General features: G+C 15.2%; 5 protein-coding genes and 1 non-coding gene across 6 annotated transcripts; 3 read left to right on the top strand and 3 right to left on the bottom strand.

The window, feature by feature from the left end:
* Positions 1–5,367: 5,367 nt before the first annotated feature.
* PADL01_0209700 lies at positions 5,368–6,144 on the bottom strand. The gene has a single exon (XR_003699319.1). It is a non-coding gene; the product is annotated as an uncharacterized ncRNA (non-coding RNA).
* Positions 6,145–7,000: 856 nt separating this feature from the next.
* PADL01_0209600 (conserved Plasmodium protein, unknown function) lies at positions 7,001–7,855 on the top strand (the record flags this gene model as incomplete). The annotated part of the gene is made up of 1 exon (XM_028681937.1): positions 7,001–7,855. The coding sequence occupies one exon, from the start codon at positions 7,001–7,003 to the stop codon at positions 7,853–7,855; it is 855 nt and encodes a 284-aa protein (XP_028536339.1).
* A 3,116-nt stretch (positions 7,856–10,971) lies between these two features.
* PADL01_0209500 (conserved Plasmodium protein, unknown function) lies at positions 10,972–12,216 on the top strand (the record flags this gene model as incomplete). The annotated part of the gene is made up of 1 exon (XM_028681926.1): positions 10,972–12,216. One exon carries the CDS (start codon positions 10,972–10,974, stop codon positions 12,214–12,216), a length of 1,245 nt encoding a protein of 414 aa, XP_028536338.1.
* Positions 12,217–12,897: 681 nt separating this feature from the next.
* Positions 12,898–13,842, bottom strand: PADL01_0209400 (syntaxin, Qa-SNARE family; the record flags this gene model as incomplete). The annotated part of the gene is made up of 1 exon (XM_028681915.1): positions 12,898–13,842. One exon carries the CDS (start codon positions 13,840–13,842, stop codon positions 12,898–12,900), a length of 945 nt encoding a protein of 314 aa, XP_028536337.1.
* Positions 13,843–15,636: 1,794 nt separating this feature from the next.
* On the top strand, positions 15,637–17,488 carry PADL01_0209300 (conserved Plasmodium protein, unknown function; the record flags this gene model as incomplete). Its single annotated transcript, XM_028681904.1, has 5 exons — positions 15,637–15,760; positions 15,909–16,093; positions 16,255–16,630; positions 16,736–16,923; positions 17,021–17,488. 5 exons carry the CDS (start codon positions 15,637–15,639, stop codon positions 17,486–17,488), a joined length of 1,341 nt encoding a protein of 446 aa, XP_028536336.1.
* Positions 17,489–18,057: 569 nt separating this feature from the next.
* PADL01_0209200 (conserved Plasmodium protein, unknown function) lies at positions 18,058–22,092 on the bottom strand (the record flags this gene model as incomplete). Its single annotated transcript, XM_028681893.1, has 1 exon — positions 18,058–22,092. The coding sequence occupies one exon, from the start codon at positions 22,090–22,092 to the stop codon at positions 18,058–18,060; it is 4,035 nt and encodes a 1,344-aa protein (XP_028536335.1).
* Positions 22,093–22,433: the final 341 nt, after the last annotated feature.

The raw sequence follows: 22,433 nt of genomic DNA, 5'->3' as shown, positions 1-22,433 counted from the left end.
ATACATATATATTTTTATTTTTAGTAATAAATTATTTAATATATATATTAAAAACGAATATATATTTTTTATAATTATAAATGTGTGTAAAATATAAAATTTAATAAAAATAATTTAAAAAATATATTATTTATTTAAATTAATATATAATAAATATATATTAAAAATAATTAAATTAAAATAAACAAATATCAAGAATTAAATAAAATAATAATAATTAAAATAAATAATTAATTAATTAAATTTAATATACTAAATAAAAATTAATTAAAATAATATATATATAATATAAAATAAATAAATTAATTAAATTAAAATAATTAAATAAATTTAAAACAATAAATAAATTAAAATAACAAATAACATAAAATAAATAAATTAATTAATTAAATTAATTAAAATAATATATATATAATATAAAATAAATTAATTAATTAAAATAATATATATAATATAAATAAATTAAATAAAATAATAAATAAATAAATAATATAAAATAAATTAAATTAATTAAATTAATTAAAATAATATATATATAATATAATATAAATTTAATAAATAAAATAATAAATTAATAATATAATATAATATAAATTAATTAAAATAAATTAATTAAAATAATTATTTAATTAATTAAAATAATATATATATAATATAAAATAAATTTAATAAATAAAATATTAAATTAATAATATAATATAAATTAATTAATATAATAAATAAATTAAAATTAATTAAAATAAATTAAATAATTATATTTAAATAATAATATTATATTTATTTAAATTTTTATGTATTACATTAAATTATATACATATTTAATATTATATCATAATTATTTTAAAAATAATATAATAAATATAATAATTAATGAATTAAATCAAAATTTAGTTTATAAGAATATATTAATAATTATATTAATTTTAATAAATACATTATTTATTAATATTTTACATAATAATTATTATTATAAAAATATAATTAAAATAAATAAAATAATATATATATTTTATTAATTAATATAAATTAATTATATAAATAAAATAATAATATATTATTAAATATATTAATTTAATTATTTAATTACACAATAAATAAAATAAATATAACAATAATTAATATATGATATTTTAATTAAAAAATAAATAAATAAATAAATACATTTTTAATTTAATTAAAAATAAGAATTTAAAATTATTATATATATAATATTAATATATATGTAATTAATTAATTTTAATTAAATAAATAATTATTATTTATAAGACAATATATTATTTTAATTTAAAATTAAATATATATAAATAAATATTTTAATATAAATTCATTAATATATTAATTATTTATTATTAATTTAAATAAAAAAATAATAAATTAAATTAAAAATATATATTTTTTTAATATAAATATATTATTATTAATATTTTATTTAATTAATTTATATTATATTTTATTATTTATTTATTTAATTTAAATTAAATTAATAAATAATTATATATATATATATAATAATTAAATAAAATAATTTAATTATAAAAATAAATATAAATTTAAAAAAAATTATTTATTTATATACACATTTATTTAATATATTTAAATATAAATTATTTTATAATATTATTTTATTATTATACATAAATAAATAGTTTAATTAAAATAATATTTTAAATATATATTAATATTTTATTATTTTTATTATAAATAAATAATTATATTTTAAATATTAAATTATTTAAAATATATATATTTATAATTTATTTATAATTAATTTTAATTTAAAATATATTTTTTTAATATTAAATGGTAATAAATATAATTATTTATTATTAATTTATTTAAGTTAAATTATTATATATATAAATTTAGTTATTAAATTAATAAACATATATATATATTTTATTAAATTAAATATATATATTATATTAAATGAATTATAATATTAATATATAAAATAACAGAATAATAATTAATATATTATAATATATATTTATATTAAAATAATAATAATAATAATATATAATTATTAAATATTAATTTTTGTTTTATATTAAATTTATTATTATTTTTAATAAATATATTATTTTGAATATATTTAATTATTTATAATAAATTATTATTTTATTTATATTAATTAATTAATTAATTACAAAATAAAATAAACAATATATAACATTTTATTTAATTATAATTAAATTAATAAATATATAATAAAAATTAATTAATATATAAATTATTTTATATAAAATTATAATTAATTTAATTATTATTTAATTAATATATTATATATTTATAAATATTAATATATATATTACTTTTTTTATATTAAAATAAAAATAATTTACTTTTACTTCTAATATAAATATATGTTATTTTCCTTAAAATATATTTTTTCAATAAATATAATTATAAATTAAATAAATATAATTATATAGCATGATAATATCATATATATATTTTTATGCAATTAAAAATTGGGAAAGAAATTATTGTAATTCAGAGAATATATAAAAAGATAACATTTTAATCCCATTTGATTATCATTTATTATATATATTTTGTTTTTACTATAAAAATATATATGTAAGAAAAAACTGTTTCTTAATTTTAAATGTTAATATTTCATGGATTAATTATTTCCAGACAATATATTATTTAATCGTTTTATTTTGTAGGCCTTTACAAATATGAAATGTATCATTTACTATTATGTTTTGTGAATTAATTTTAATGTGTAACTTTAAATTATGAAAATTTTGAATATTTTTCTGAGATTATCTTATAAAAAAAAAACATATTCCCTAAAAAAACATTTGATGTTATATCGCAAATATATATTTTTTCGTATATAACATATAAAACAATAAGCACTTTCTTAATTTACAAATGTAATCATATATTAGTTTAAAATTACATAACCGTGATTGATGACAAATTTTAAAAGAAAATTGAAAATATATGAAACATTTAGATACTTTCATAAGATGAAAATATAATATAAGTATTTAAAAAGTTTCTTTTTATAGAATGATTTATTTCTTATACGTAAATTATATTAATTTCTTCATAATGTATTATAAAGAAAAAAATATTTTGTACTTTATGAAACATATTTAATACATATATTTTTTTTTTATTATATATTGTAATATATAAAACTTTAAGTTCATTTCCTTTGTAAAACAAGTAAATATTTACTTACTGGCATAATGAAAATAAAAATTTTTATATGACATTAGACATAAAAATATACCTTGAAAATATATAAGAATATTTTATTTAGACGTTTTGTTTTGTGCTGTTGGATAAAATATGAATAGATTATGTATCAATAATAATTAAAAATGGTTGTACAAAAATTGTATAAATGGAAAATATTGTGTTCAAGGTGGATACATGTTCAAAATGAATTACCATGTCCTAGCAAAAAATTGATATAACAATATGTTCACCTAGAAAAATCCATATTCTCTTTATTTTAAAGTGGATTATATGTTGTCCTTTACACCTTTTCAATACAAAATTTTTAAGATAATCAGTGGGTATATATTTTAAGAATATTTTGAAATATTCCCAAATTCAAATTTTTTTTTAGTTATTCTGTTAACACATTATGATAAAAATTGTATATATAGAGCAGTATTCATATCATTTTATATATATATATATATATATATATATTTTAATTCATTACACATTTTTAGTAATAAAAAGAAATATTGAGAAATAAAAAGTGTTATAATGAATACAATATAGCACCTTCATATTATGTATCCTTATAAAAAAAAATTTTAGGATTTATCTAAGGATTTTTATATGCAATAGGACAAATATATGGAACAAATTTTTTGTAACACAAATAATGATAGCACTTTTTTTTCATATAAAAAGGGAATCTTTTTAAAATAAAAAATTAATAATAATGTTAGTTTTAAATTTTGTTTTTTCTAATGTGAATTATGTCAAAGAAGAATTATATAAATTTGTTATTAATTTATATATATTATTATTATACAAAATAAAATGAATATAAATTATACACACTTATATATTGAACGAAACACCTGCAATGATAACGAGATACCTTATTTATAAAATACATTTTTTTTGAATGTATACTTTCTTTATATGTTTCATATGTATGAAAACATATAACCTATTATAAATATAACAATATAGAGACGTATTTCATGATGTTATAAGGTGTAAAATTATAATAATAAAAATAAATAAAATGCATATTTCAATTGTAATTAAATATTCTATTGCATTATTTTATGATTCATATACAAATAAGACAATGTAAAATATGATAACAAAAAAGCAAATGTTCAAAATATGTTTTCAATATTTTATAAAAACTTTTATTATATAAAATATGCATGATTGAATCATCACGTTCTTATAGTGTTAATGAGTTATAAAAAAATACCTTTTTTTTTTCCTTCATGCATAAATAACATATATATTTTGTGAAAAAATCATTATAAATATATATAGATAAAAAATACATAATTACACTTATATAATTTTTAATTATTATTGATGATACTATGTTATTATTTATAAGAATTTACAAAATATTTCAGAATGATGTTGTATACCTATTCAAAAAAGAAAAAACGAATTACTTTTATAAGATTATATGTTGATTCTTTCAATTTTAAAGTTTTATTGAACTGTACAAACGCATTCTTTTTTATTTAAAAAGAAGTAAAATTTATTCGTTTTTTTTAATAACATATAACGAAATATTTTTTAATTTCTATTAAAATTATTAAATTCATTATATTTGAGAAAAATGTTTTTCAAAAATACATATCAAACTCAAATATATAGAATAATAAATTTATAAATGTATTACTTGAATATATACATTTATAAGAAGACAAAGAAATATATAATTATTTTTTAGTATATATTATAAAATATGAACAAATAAACAATTTATTTGATCATTCATATTATATAGACATTAAAATTATTAAAGGTAAAAACATTTCTTATAAAATTTCTACAAAATAAAAAAATAATTTAGATATGATTTGAATTTATTATATATATATATATATAGAAAGAGAGCATAAATCATTAATTTGTTAAAAATATATCATTAAATTTTAAAATGAAGAAAAAAACGATGTAGATTTTTTCTTCCTTTTTAACATTTCACCTCTTAATGTATACTATTCATTCAAATTAATGGATTAGCACATGGATATTATATATATATAAAGCAACTAATTAGATAAACGTTTCACATATTATGTTAATTACATTTTTATGATATGAAAAAAATATATATAAATTACGCACAACATATATATAATATATATATATATATATATATTATATAATATAATATTTTTTTATATCTTTATAATCTCAAATTTTAAAAATTAAAAATATTTAAAGTAAAAGCATATTTTACATTATATTTATTTACCCTCATGAGGACATATTAACTTGAATATATATAAAAAAAAAATACTTTCTGTTTTTATATCCCTTTCACAATTGTTTCTCGAATGATAAATCATACGTATTATATTTTTAATATTAAATTGGACTTCATGAAAAAAAGGCATATTCATGTAGTTCAATTTTATGCTCATTTTAATATAAACGATATAATAATAACGTATTAAAAAAAATAATGCATATATTATTATATATTATATATGTATACCCCGACTTATATTACTTAACATGCCTATTGGGGTACAATAAATTGTTAAATGGGTAATCAATTATTAACATAATATATATTTTTTTTGTGATTTTGCTTTATTTTTTATTTCCAATTTTGAAAAATAGCACTTATAACGTACTGAAAAAAAATGGCAAAAAAGGAGTTCTTTTTATTATTGTATGAATTATTCAATTATAAAAAACTTTTTTCATGTGAATATATTATAAAATAATTAATACATGAGTAAAAGCAAAATAATAATACGTAAATATATTTATATGGTAAAAATATATATTATATATATATATATTTATAAATAAATCAAATAATATTAAGATCCTAACAATTATAAAACATTTGAAATTTTTTTAAAAAATCTTCATAAAAAATTTAATAATACGTTAAAGAAAAAAAAAAAATTTTCTTCAGCATTTTTATTATTATATGTTATTTTCATTTTTTTTTAAAAGAAACGAATATTTAAAGAGAAAAATATCATTATAAAATATTAACTCCTCCCTATTTTTTTTTTTTTTTTTCCCTTAAATTTATATTTGTATTAAAATTGAGCTCATATATAAAAAAATATTTTATGTTCGTTCATATATAATATATAAATAATTATTATAAAAAAATATATATAATATATATTTATACATAAAAATAATATATTATATTATATATAATAATTAAAAAAAAAGGAATATATATATATATATATATATATATATATATATATATATATATATATCAAATTGTAAATATATTATAAAAGAAAAAATAATATGTTTATTTATATATAAAGGAAAGGATTATTTTATTATATATCAAAATTTATTATATATTTTATAAAATTTATATTATATAAATTTTATATAATAATAATATAAGATATATATATATATTTAATAAAGGATAAGAAAAAATTAAATTTTTCATTATTCTTCTGATTAAATTTTGAGAAATATATATATTTAAAAGATATAAAAAAAATTAAATAAAATATATAAGAACAAAATTCTTACATTATTATATATATATATAATATATGGTATTATAAGATATTATTTCCAAAGAAAAAAAAAAGAAAAATATATATTATAATTATTATATTATACATATTAAATAGAATTTTTGTTCCCTTTTTTTTTTTTTTTTTTTTTTTTATATCATAATTATTGTATTATATATATATATTTTTTTTTTTTTTTCGTTTTCATTTGCACTATACATTAGTTTATATTTCCAAGCTAAAGTAGATAATTATTTTATGTTATATAATATATATATTAGTGCGTAGAATATAATAAAATGAAAGAAAAAAATGAGAAAATAATGGATTACTTATCATGCCCACTTGATGATGTAGTCGATCGAGAAAAAAAAAGTGGGAAAAATAGCTTGTTAAAATCAAGTAGTACAAAGAAAGGTGATTATAAAAAAAGTAGTATATTTTCTAAAAAAAGAGATTCGCATAAAAAAGGATCAAGTTTTAGAGGAAGAAGATCTGGATTTATCAGTAGAAAATCAGGAAGTTTTAAAAAGCCATATTATAATAATAGATTAATAAACAAAACTTATAATAACTATAAAGGTAGAAATGTTCATAATGGAAGAGAATATTTTAAAGGTAGAAGTGGAAGTTTTGGTTCACGTGTCTTTGATAATCGTAAAGGATCATTTAAAAAAAGATTTACAAGTAATAGAAATAAAGCATCTGTAAAATCATTTAGAGGAAATGGTTCTAATAATAAAGGTAGAAAATCATTTAACAAAGCACCTACATCAAGAACAGTTGTAACTAAAAGATTAAATAATTATAAAACTGCTCCAGCTCCAATGAAAAAATTTAATAATTTAAATATTTCCTTGTTTCGTAAAAATAGAACATTCGCATTGAATACCAAGAGATCTAAACCTGTAGGAACCATTAAAAGTAATTTACCTAGAAAAAGAATTAAAAAAGGTTTAAAAAAAGGTATCTTGAAATCAAAAATTAGAAAAAGTACATCTGGATCAAAATTTAAACCTTTAAATAAATATTTTTTGTCTAAAATAAAAATTGTTACTTCATTAAATAAAATACCATCACCCCTAAAGGAACAAAAAAATACTGAAGTTAATCTTCCAGAGTCATTAAATAATACAACAGCAAAGAAAAATTAAACCATCGAGATAAAGTGTAGGACAAGATGAAAATGAAGAAAAAATTTGAAAATTAAAAAAAAGAATATATTATAAAATAAGAAGATAAATAAATTATATATTTGTTTGCATGTAAAAAAAAAAAAAAAAAAAAAAAAAAAAAAAAAGTAAAATATTAAAATATTAAAATATTAAAAACGTGCCTGTGTTAGTTGACACTATCTTGAAGTATTAATAAATTAAAAAAGAGAAAGTGCCATGGCAATTTTTAATTTTTATTATATTATATTATATAATGATATATTATATATATATATATATATATATGTGTGTATACTTATATATTCTTTATATATATATATATAATATATGTATACATTTTTTTAATCGAAATAATAATAAGAAATGTTTATTATAAGATTATAATATAAATGTTAAAACAGTCATTTTTATTTACATTCAAATTAAATATAATAACATATAACTAAAAATATGGAGCTAAAATGTAGGCAGTATTTTATTAATTTATTTTTATAAACTTTTTTATTTTGATAAAAAAGACTAAAAACGATACACCAATAAACAATAAATTAAAAAAGTATAATAATAATTATTATTATTATTTATATACTTTTACATTATTGCAAATATTTAAAGGAATGAATGGATATTATTGCATATGTATACATATACGATTGAAATGAAAGAAGTGAATTACATAACATTTAAAAAAAAAAAATAATAATAAAAGAATATTGTAATTGATTATATATATATATATATATACTTGATCCTTTATATACCTAAATTTACCACACCTTTCGTATCATATTGATTATATGGATTTTTCATAAAAAAAGAGGAAAAGAAAAAATCCTTATTAATATATATATATATTTTAATATTGTATTCCTTCAATTTGTATACATTTAGGACATCAAATTAAATAATCCATGATATGGTCTAAAATTATATCTAATTTTTTTTTTTTTTTTTTTTTTGTTATTTTTAATTTATATTTCAGAAATTTCAAAATAAAATCTATATTCTACTTTATTAAAAAAAAAAAAAAAAAAAATCCCTATTCTTTATTATTTAATATAATTTTTATAATAAATAGTTAAAGAAATTAATTGTTGTCATAGGAGGGGAAAAGATAAAGAAAATATTATATTAAAAAGAATTATGTAAATATGAATATATATATATATATATAATGTTATGTCCATGTTATAGTCTTTGAATATTATATATATATATATATATATATATATATATATATTTTTTTTTTTTTTTTTTTGTGTTTTTTTTCTGGTACTTAGCATAATGACTTTTAAAAATAAAGGAAATTATTTATTTACAGATTTGACTATATGTATATATGTAATTCGTTATTTCATTAATATTATATATATATATATGTATTTATTTATTTATTTATATTTACTTATCACATTATTATTTTAATTTTTTTTTATTTTTATTTTTGAGGATGTTTTGAATTGACTACTCGTTTGAAAGGAACATTTTATTTATAAAAAAAGTTCCCTCTTAATCCTTTTTAAATAAAAATAAAAAAAAAATATATTTTTTTTTTTATTCATATATAATTTTGTAATGTTTATAATTGTACAACGTAATTCTTTCGTTTCAATATTATTTGAAATAAAATAAAAATATCATAAAAATAATGTTTATTATTAGTTTCTATTATATATATGGATTAAGAATATAAAAAAAATTATTTTTTCTTATAAAACTGAAATATATAATTATATTTATATTTACAATATTGTATAAATAATTGTCTTTCTATCATTATATTTTTTTTTTTTTTTGCTATATATAAAAATGATGTTGTTATATATAGAAAAGTATCCAAATGAAAATATTAAATTATAAATGTATAAAATGATATGTAGATATAATGTTTTTTTTGTTTTTTTTTTTTAAATATAATATAGAAAACATAATTATATTATATATATATTTTTGTTTATTTTTCTTTTTCTCGTAAAAATATGAATATCTTTTTATATATATATATATATATAAGTTTAATATATTTTTTTTTCCTTTTCTTTAATTAATATATAGTTATATAGAATAAAATATTAAGTTTCAAATATATTTTTAAAATAAACATTGAAATGAGAAGACAACATATTTTTATATGCCCCATATTATTTATTTATATATAATAAATAATTCTATTTATATAGAAGACGGATATAAATTTGTATTTTTTTTTTTTTTTTATTATAAATATATACATTGAAAATAAAGAAAAAAATAAAAAAAAATGCATGTATTTTTTTATAAATATATATATAAAAAGAAATGATATTGTAATATATTATAATTCAATAATTATTATTTGTTTTTTTAAATCAATATTATATTATATATATATATATATTCATTTTTTTTGTTCTTTATTTTTTTTTACAATCCTTGAATAAATAATATGCATAAAAATATAATATATATATAATATATATATATATATATATATATAATATGAATGCAGAGAGTTGATTCTTTTTCTTTTTCATATATTATTTTTTTTTATTTTCAGTGTTTTTTTAAAAAATATAATATAAAATACATGTTAAGAAGAATTTTATAAAAAAAAAAAAAAAAAAAAATATATATATATATATATATTAAATATAAATAAAACAAATTTATAATATATTTTAAAATAAACATCAAAATATATAAATATCTATATATATATATATATATATATATATATATAATATTATATATATATAATAAAATATCAAATAAAATAAAATTAAGAACATTATATATATAAAAAATATATTCAAAAAAAAAAAAAAAAAAAAAAATATATAAGTATAGATATATATATAAGTCAAAATGAAGAATTATTTGATTTAAAAAAAAAAAAAAAAAAAAAACTAACAAGTTTTATAGAACGTCAGTTTTTTATTTTCATATGTTGACTTGTAATATTAGGGTAAAAGGGAATGAAGGTACAAAAATGGCATTGTATTAATAATACCTAAAGAAAAAAAAAAAAAAAAAAAAAAAAATATATTATATATATATATATTTAATATATGTATATATTATATTAACGTAGAAAGGATGGGAGAAGATAATTAAAAATGAAGATAAGTTTTTTATTTAAGTTAGTTTGCATATATATTGTAATAATATTTTCATTTCAAGATGTAAGATGTGTAAAACCAAAAGAAATAGTAAGATGTTTTAATCCATTTGTTCGTACAAAAACGATAAAAAAGAAGGTCCAGCCGAATTTTTTAAAAAGGATTGCATTGAATTTAAAGATTCCACAAACAATTAATTTGATAAGAGGTAAATATAATTTATTACATGAGATATATGTAAATAAGAAGAAACATATTTTTAATGTAATTTATAAAGATATTATAACAAATAATAAGAAACGTTTTTTGAATATGTTAAATAACATAGTAAAAAAACAGCGTAGTATTAATATCCCATTATTTTTTAATAAAACTATGCATTCATTTCATTCCAATTTTATATATTATTATACATACTTTTATATATTAAGAACAAATTTTTATTTAAGGACGCTCAAAAAATTTCATAACGTTTTAATCGGCAAGTTTAAAATTAATATTTTAAATAAAGTTATTAAAAGTTTGTCTGCTTTTGATAATATGTTTTTATGGAACAGTGGAAGAATTTCAAAAAGTCTTAATAAATATATTTTAAAATGTGAAAGAAAATTAAATCGTGTTGCAGATGAATGTTTTTTAAATGACCCATTATGTAAAAATAATACATCAGTAAGAAGAAAAAAAAGAAGTTGGTTTTATAATAATGATAATTTTAATCCATATAACTATTCTAATGATGAAATTGAAACAAAAAAAGAAAAATTCTATGTATCAGCTTTTAAAGTATTACCCTTGTTTTTTTATAATGTATTCAATATAAATTTTTATATAAAAACTATCAAAAAAATTAGAAATTCAATTAATACGAATATTAGATTATATCTTCTAAAAGATTATATTAATGATCAAAATTCAATCAAAGCAATCTTCTATACATATAAAACCTTTTTTCAATTATCATTAGAAAAAAATATTGTTTCACTTTTTAGAGTATTTCAAGATAAAATGAGTATAGAACAAAAATTTGAAACCACTTTAATTAATAAAATGGAAAAACAACTCAAAATTAAATTACCAAATATAGGTATAACCAATATAACAAATCTTTCTGTTATTCTATTTAAACTTTTTGCAAACAAAATTACACAAGTTGTCTTTTATCTTATTCTAATATATATAAAACAATTCTTGTATGCAAGAAGAAAATTCTTAAAAGATATTTATGCTTTCCCCTTTTATTAAACCAAAAATGAAATAAATAAAAAAAAAAAAAATATATATATATATATATATATTATATATATATATTTATTTATTTATGTACTATATTTATATTTTTTTGTATATTTTATTTGAATATATCAACACCCACAATAAATTATTTATTTTTTGTATATTTATTTGTTATATATATATATATATATATGTATTTTTATTAACCTTTTTAAATTTTAATCCTACCATAAATTTTTTTTTTTTATATAATTCTGATTATTTGATTATTATATATATATGTATATATATTTTTATATGTTTACTTCCATTTTCATATTATTTTATTATATTTTTTTATTTATTTGGAAAAAAATAAAAATATGTATATATAAAAAACCTTAAAAAAAAAAAATTTTTTTTTTTTTTTTTTTTTTTTAATTAAACAAAATTAGAGAGTTTGAAATTTTTATTTATAAACTAAAAAACAAAAAAAATAAGAGAAGATTCTCTATCTTGATTTATATACAAATGTGTAAAATGTTAAATAAAGAAAATAAAAAAATATAAATATTATATATATTATATATATATATATTATATATATGTGTGCCCATATATACATTAATAGTATCCACCTTGAAATGTTGTTAAATTATACATGTGTATGTAAAGCCTTTTAATATAAAATTCATTTATATTATTTCATATTTATATAATTTTTGTTATAATTGGAAAGAAAATAATAAGTATAATAATTATAATTGTCACTGTTAAATAGAACATCCATTTAGATGTTTTTTTTTGTATATTTCTAGCTTCGATTAAATCTACATTTGCTTTTTCTGTAAAATATTGAGCATCATTAACATGATCATAAATATTATCAATAACTTCATCATTCATTTCTATTAATGCAGATAATTCTATTATTGTTTGATGTAAATCACATACACTTTTTTCTAATGTTTTTACATCTTTATATTTTGTTTCTACATCAGTTAATGCATTTTTTAAATCTTGATGACCTTGTAATTTCCATTTTACTAAATTTTGTGTATTTATATCATCATAATTTAAAAAACTACTAATATCTTCATCAGTATAATTAGGATACATAATTTTAATATGTCTAGTTATTTTATCTTTCATTCCATCATGATATATATTTTGTACATCTTGATACTTATGTAATGATTTCTTAAATATATTTATAAGATTATCATATATAGCTTTTTTTATATAAAAATTTTCTTTTGATCTTAAAACATATTTCTTTCTTAAATTACGTATATCAATTTTTATTATATTAATTAAATCATTTGTATCTTTTATAAATTTATTCAATTCTATACTTAATTCATTTTCTTGTTCTACAGTAATAGAAATATTTATTTTATTTTTTAAACATGATATTTCATCTACATTCTTTTGAATCTTTTTTATCTCCAATTTTATACTATCAACATTATCTACATATATTCTTAAATCACTTTTCTTTTCATTATCAATATTAATAACTGTTTCTTCATTTATATCAACCGCATTATCTATTATTTTGTCCTTTCTAAAAATAAACCATTGTATCATATTTTTTGCATTCCCTTTATTTTTTTTTATCCCTAAGGATTTTAAGTGATCAAACAGGTCGATCATTCTTAACAACAAAAAAATAAAATAAATAATATAATAAAAAAAAAGAAAAGATAAGAAAAGAAAAGAAAAGAAAAATAATGCATACAACAAAGGGTAATTATATAAAACAAATAAAGTACACACACACAAAAAAAAAAAAAAAAAAAAAAAAAAAATTACATATATATATTATATATACATATGTATATTCAAATAATATAATAATAACAATGTTAAGGTTTTTTATATTTCATTTTATTATTATATATATAATATAGAGACACATTTTGACCTTCATAATAACACAAGCATATATACATATATATATATATATATATATATATATATATATATATATGTAATTATGAATTCTATTTATCTTTACAAATACATTTTGTTATATTATTCTTGCGCTGTCCCATATATACAAATAATATATCTTTTATATTTATTTACATTTTTTCTTATCATCATATATATTCAAAAGTTATGACATATGTTATATTATATAACTACCTCTTTAATTTTTATAAGAATTGCGGCATTTTACAAATACTTTATAAAACTAACATATATACATATAAATATATAAATACATATATATATATTTGAATTATATACCGCTAATGTTTAAAAAGAAACAACAAAAAATTAATAAAGGAAAAAGTATGAATTAATATTTAAAATATATGAATTTATATGAATTTATATAAATTTATATGAATTAATTTGGAATAATATAAAAAAATTAAAAAGAAGCGGTTTTAATTATTAAGTTAATTTAATACATAATTTATAAAATATACATAAATATAAATAAATATATATTATATATATATATTAAAACATCATTTTATCAAATACATATAATATATTAATATATATATAATATATTAAAATTTTTTTAAAAGTTACTCATTTTTTAATAAAGTAATAAAATAAATTTTCCTTATCATTTTTCTTCTTCATTTAACCTGAATGTGAATATTTTTGGAACAGAAAAAATAATTTTTTGAATTTATTTAAAATATTATAAATTATTGGACACTAAAAGAATATAAATATGTATATACCTATATGAGTATATATATATATATTTAAAGGAATTACATGTGTAGATTTAAAGAAAGAATCTATACTTATTAATTATGTATATAAGGCAACATTTGTTATTTAATTATATATATATATATATTTTTTTTTTCGAGGATTACCTTCTAAATGTTTTATATTTTATATCATATTAATTTAATATATATATATATATGTTTTTTTCTTTTTTTTCTTTTAAAAATATATAATAAAAAAATTTTAAATAAATTGTCATTTTTTATTGGAAAATAAAAATTTCCCTTCGTCCATTTTGTTCCCTTTTTTTTTTTTTTTTTTTTTTTTTTTTTTTTTTTTTGCACACACATTGAATTATTATTCTAATTTTTTTTTTTTTTCCCTTTTTTACAACAACAGAAAAAAAAAAAAAAGAAAAATAAGAAATAATAGGAAAATAAATAAATAATTAAAAAAAAAAATGATATAATAAATTCTTATGAAAAATTTACAAAATTTACAAAATTTATAATATTTATCATATTTACAATATTTACAATATTTACAATTATTTACAATATTTTTAATTTTTTTTTTTTTTTTTTCTTTTTTTTTTTTATTTTCAATTTGTTTAATTCTAACACTTATATTTTTTATATTTAAAAAAGATTTTAATAAAATATGTTAACAATTATTTGAAACTTTCTTTCTTTGTCATATTTTTTTTTTTTTTTGTTCTTCCTCTTATTTTAAGTATTTGTTTTAATTATGTTTTATTTAGATACTCACAACATATTATATCTTGGTAGTTGTTTACTTGCATCAGTATGTACTTTATGTGTATGTAGAAACCGTGAGTTATTTCCACACATTAGTGAAAATAAACCTATAGGTAAATATATATATATATATATATATATATATATGTGCTTACGTTTATATATTTATGTGTGTGTCTTTTTGTCCCTTGATATTTTTACATTTTTATCTTTTTAATATTCTTTTATTTTATTATTCTATATTTTATTTTTCCTATTTAGGCCACTTATATCGTCTTTTGAACATTCATAAATATGAATCGTTCAGTGTTATAATTCAAATTCATCATTTAAATTTAAAATTCGGTGACGATGATAATGCAAAGTTTATAGTTCACTTGAAAATAGGAAACAGATATGCCTATACACATTACCACAAGCAGTATCAGAATAAGGTGCACATAGAGGTATGTTGACTTATAAAAATATAAAAATATAAAATTATAAAAATATAAAAATATAAAATTATAAAAATATAAAAATATACAAATACATAGGAATTATATAAACCATTTGTATGTTTAATATATATATTTATTTATTTGTTTACCCCTTTGAACAATTGTAGGAAAGAAAAAATATGATTGTTAAACAAAACAACAATACTCTTAGACTAGAGGTTTATAAAAAAGGGACTTTAAAAAATACTTTTTTTGGATCAGCTGAAATTCATATATATAGCGAAATAGTCAAAAAATTATTTCCTTGCAATGTTTATTTTAATATCACAAATAAAAATCAAATTGTTGGTACAGCATGTTTATCATTTCACTACATTAATTTAGATTGTATAAAAAAAGAGGACCAGATATATACTTCTCTTTTCATTGAAACAATTATATCCGTTCAAAAAAATCAAACAAAAAATAATGAAAAAATTGAAAAACTTATAGATGAGGGCAAGGAACATTTTGAGGCCATCAAAGAAACGGACATTAGCTCAAGTGAGTATATCATAATTATTGAATATAACATAAATAAATTAATGCATATGTATACATATATATATATATGTATATATATATATATATATTTTTTTTTTTTTATAGCCATATATAAAAACATATCAAATTTGGCTCTTGAAGATAAAATCCGTTTGTTCTGCAAAAATTTAAATGGTTATTTGCTTCACAGTAATTTTTATATAAAACGATTTTATAACAAGTATTACTTTTACTTACATTTTTTTAAGGGGAAATTTTACTGGTGTTATTATAACGAAGAAGCTGACGCAAAGGTAAAATATATACATATATATACATATATATATATGTGTGCATATTTTTTATATTATTATTTATTTGTGTATATTTTTTCGCCCCTTAATTTTATAGATGGATAAAAACAGAGTTGGTTATGTGAGATTAGAATATGTAGTTAATGTATATAGTGACGTGTACAGCCATAAATACTTTTATATAAAATACAGGAAAAAAAATGAAAGAAAAGAAAATTATTTATATTTAAAAACTATAGATAAAGATAGAAATATATGGGTCAATGTTATTCATGATTTTATTATATTGGTAAGTAACTATAAACGTGAAAGAAAAAATAAAAAATATAAAATTAAAGAATTTACAAATAATTTAATAGAAGACACTCCTAAGGAAATTCTAGAAATTAATAAAACATTATCTCGTTCTTTATCAAACAATTCTATGAAAAATAAATATTTAGATAAGAAAAAAAAAGTAGAACTTTTAAGTGATATAGATAATGATGAAAATTACACGAACTCAGGAGATTTAGGTCCAGTGTTTAAAGATATGAGCAAAAATATGTACAATTATAGTGACTAGTTAAAAGAATAAATAAATAAAAAAATATATGTATATATATATATATATATATATATTTCTTTTTTATGATTACAGTATTTTCCTTAATTAACCAGATAATGTATAATATATACTTTTAAATAATACTACAAAATTTGTTTATAAAACATATTCTCATTGGATATATTATTTTATATTTTATTATTTTTTTGTCTATTTGTATTTTTCAAATTTATTGATGCAACATATTTTTAATAGAAAACTTATACACTAATATATGTATCCAAACAAAATTTATTTTTTTTTTTTTTTAAACAATATTATCACACATTGTTTTTATAAAATAATATATTATATATATATAACATGTTTGTTTTAGTTAATTTAAAAAATTTATTCCTTATATATACACATTTACAGTTACAACATTTTTAACATTTTATATTCTCCTTTTTTATTTTCAATGAAAAAAAAAAAAAAAAAAAAAAAAAAAAAAAAATGAACAAATAAATAAATAAATGAACATATGTGTGGATTTCATATGACATACATTTGGTCATCATTTATTTACTTTTTTTTTTTTTTAATAATTAAATTTTTTCATTTATGGTACTATTAAATAAGTTTTCATAAAACTCATTAGTGTGCTCATTTATATATTCATTTTTTGAAAAGTCAATAAATTGAGTAGTATCTATAATACTAAATGAACATGTTTTTTCTGAAAATTTTTTCTTCAAAAAGTTATAAAGAAATAATATTTCCATATTAAATAAAAAGTTTTCATCATATTTGTAATTAAATAAAAATGTATTATTTTTTATATGGATGATTGTTTGTTTTAATTCAAAAGGATAAAATAAAAGGAAATAAAAAACTTGTTCTTTATTTTGTTTTTCTAATATAAGTAATATATCTGATATTAAAAATTTGTCTAATTTATAAAATGTTTTCATGTCTTTAATAATATATTGATTATTTTTATCATGTCTATTTATTTTTTTATTATATGAATATCTTATTATATTATCTGAGAAAAGTTGTATAGCTTTATGAACACTTTGATATTGATATCTATAATTTATATTATATTCATTAAAAAAAAAATCATTATCTGTATTTTTTTTTTTATTATTAATACTTGAATTTATATATTCTAAATCAACTTTTTTTAATTGAAAATATTTATTATTTGAATATGTTGTAAAATTATTTTTTCTTTTTATATTTTCATCATAATTTTTCATTTTCTTTATAATCTTCATTACACTAATATAAACTTTCTCATTTATTATTTTTATAAAATCTAAGATAAACATTAATTGATTTACAAATAATTCTTCATCATCTTCTCCCTTTTCTAAAAGATTAACAATTATTGAAAATAATTGAATAAGAGATGATTCAATATTAAATAAATTTTCTTTTAACATTTCAGAATATTTGTCTAAAATATATTGTTTATTTTTTACAGATTCATAAGGATTATCTATTTTATTATTTTTTCTATACATTCCATTTTGAATTGTAATAACATTTGCATCTTTTGAAAATAAAAAATTCAAATTAATTTTTTCATCACATTCTTTAATCTTATTATTACATTGGTAAAAAATTAAAATTAATAAAAAATTTAAATAATCATATATATTTAAAGTACATGGTAACGTTTCTGTTTTCTCTATCTTTTTAAAAACCATTATTTCATTCTTTAAATTAAAATATTTTCCCCTTTTTTTTATGTTATTTTCATTATAAGAAAAAAATTTATCACGTCCATTGATATTACGATTATTATTATGATTAGTCATCATATTATTATTATCATTATATTTATCACTGTTAGAGAATAAATCCTTTTGAAAATTATCTAAGTTTATTAAATTTTGCTTTATTTGAATATCTGTAGGCAGTTTCCACAGATTTTTCTCATGTGTGCATTCTCCTAACATTAAATCATTGTTACCATTTTCTTTCTCAATTTTGTTATTTGAACTTAAAAATAAATCACACATTTCTTTCATATCTTCAGGGTTGTTTATTTTTTGAAAAATATTATATGATAATAAAAAGATTTTCATTTTTTTCTGGGATTCTAATACATGTATATGTGTATTTATATATTCTATTATTGAGTGAAAAATATCATAATTATATATTTTCATTCGATGTAATATTTCCAAGTACAAATATAAATTGTCTATACTTAAATAATTATAATTTTCTTTAAGAATAAATAAACACAGTCCATATAAATTTAAATATTTTATATCACATAAAGATAAACTTATCATCAAATTGTGAATTATATATTTCATATTTTCATTATTCAAATTTTGTTCAATTATTTTTAATATTTTATCACTTATATTATCCAAATGAATTTCAAAGTTATGCGGTACCTCCGATTGTTTTGTATCTTTAACTTTTTTTAAAAGCATTTGTTCATTATATTTTACAACATAAGATAGAGAATTATAAGTTGTATATAAATTATAACCACTATTATAACCATACAATATTTGAAACAAATTACAATATCCCTTTGATGATTCATCATAATAATAAGAAATAGGACTTGTCATCATATTGTTAATATATATATTATTATTATTATTATTATACAAATTATCACTCTCTATTTTATTTTTCCAATTAGCTATTTTATTTCTTGAATTTTCAAGATTTTTTCCTGAACAAGTCAGGTCATTGTGAACTAGCCAATTTTTTTGTTCCCATTGATTGTTATTTTTTTTTTCATAATGAAAATATAATTTATGTTTAAAGACATTAAAACGTTTTATAATTTTTGAGATACAATTAAGAAAATTAATTAAATTATCTAAAGGTTCAGAATTATCGATGAATAAAATTCCTTGTCTAAGTAAATAAGAAAAAAAATCATAATTTACATAATTACATTTTAGGCATGAGTTTATAATATTTGTGATTTGAAATATATTAAAAGTATTATTATTTTTTTGATTCCACATTTTGTTATTAATTGGATATTTTTGGATATTTTCAATAATATCATTATTTTTATGATTTTTTAATTTAAGGGTGTTATTCATTTCTATTTCGTTTTCGTTTAAAATGATGTGTGTTTTTGGTGTGGGTTCATTATTATCTGTAAAAGAATTATTTGTGTGCATCATTATATGGGTAGCGATTTTTTCAAAAAGTTCTTGTACATAATCTGGTTTAAATTTAGCAAATGAGTAAAATAAATTTGTAAAATGTATGGAATTATAAAAATAATAATTTTCCATTATAATATTTTTAAAATTTAAATATAATTGTTGATCATATATATTTAAGTTAGCTAATGATAATAACAAAGATGGGATTAAAAAATAATTTGAATCTTTTATAACATTTTCTATATTTAAATATTCTATTATATTATTTAAAATGATTTTATTTTTTATTTTTAATTTATGCATAGATGATAGAAGATATAAAATATCTTCTACACGAAATTTATGTTTTCCAAGTTTGTTGATAAATATTTTTATTTTATCTTTTGTAATAACACACTTTTGTTCTTTACACATATTATTATTATTATTGTTATTATTATTATTATTATTGTTGTTGTTTTCAATTTGTTCATAATTTTTTGAATAGATATATAAAACATTTAAAAAACATTTTATATTTACTTTTTTTAAACTTGTTTTGTTTAAAATTTTAAAATTAATTTCATTAATAATATCTTTATAATTATCTATCATATTCCATTTTTCAAGAATATATAAAAATATGCTTAATTGATTATTTGTCATTTGATTTATTTTTTTTGATAAAATATCTAGATGATTATAAACAATATTAATAAGTTGTATGTTTTTTTTTTTGTTGTTTATTTTTATTTTTTCATTTATCTTTTCCTCTTCATTAATAACAATTATCATGTCTTTTATATGTTTGTTACTATTTGTAATTCCTAATAATAACATAAAAATATTTTTTATTTTTATATGATCATAATTTTTGTTCTCTTTATAATATTGTATTAAGTAATGTTTCCATAGATTTTCATCTTTTATTTTATTTTTACTTAAGTAGTAAATTTTTTTACATAAATTATTAACATGTAAGTATATTTCATCTTCTTTAACATGAGAATTTTCATTCCCCTTATTTTCTATTTTTGATTTTTTATGTTCTTCATTTGTTTGTATTAATGTTTTATTATTATTTATTTTTACATGATTTTTTTTTTTATTTATATTATCCTTATCATTCCTTCTATACATTTTATTATTTTCCTTTATATATACATTATTATCATTTTTTCCTTCTTCAATATTTATTAACACATCATTTGTATTAAGATGACATTCCTTTATAGTTTTATGAACACTTATGAGTCTTTTATATACTACAATGTTGTTATTCTCATTATATATATAACATTTTTTTTTTATTTTTAATTTTTTCAAATAGGAATAAAAAGTAGGAACATAGGTATGATAGAAATGTAAATTCCTCATAAATTTATTATTACAATTATTATTAAAAGAGTTACATATTGACATATATTTTCTTATTTGATCCTTTACTGTAACATATTTAAACACATTAATTTCTTTCGTTAGAAATACACACTTATTCTTCATATCACAAAATAACGTTTCTAATAAAATCCATTACATTATATTAAATTAAATTATATAAAGAGGAAATGTTGACGTTTTTATTTTTTTTTTTGACATGTAGATTTATATGTACATGTTCATATTTATATATTATAAATGAAAGAATGTTAGTTGGATATTTTTTATTTAATTTTTTTTATAAACTCTTAAACATATATATATATATATATATATATATATATAAATAGTGTTAAATAACTCCTTTTTTTTTTTTTATATTAAAATAAGCTTTATTATTATATTATTTTATTTTTTAATAATTCATTCACTCACCTTTTTGATACTGACACTTACATATTTTA

This window comes from Plasmodium sp. gorilla clade G2 (assembly GCF_900097015.1).
Source record: "Plasmodium sp. gorilla clade G2 genome assembly, chromosome: 2".
NCBI lineage: Eukaryota > Apicomplexa > Aconoidasida > Haemosporida > Plasmodiidae > Plasmodium > Plasmodium adleri (nom. inval.).
Note: the sequence above shows the minus strand (reverse complement) of the source record. Positions and strands in the feature narration are given on the sequence as shown.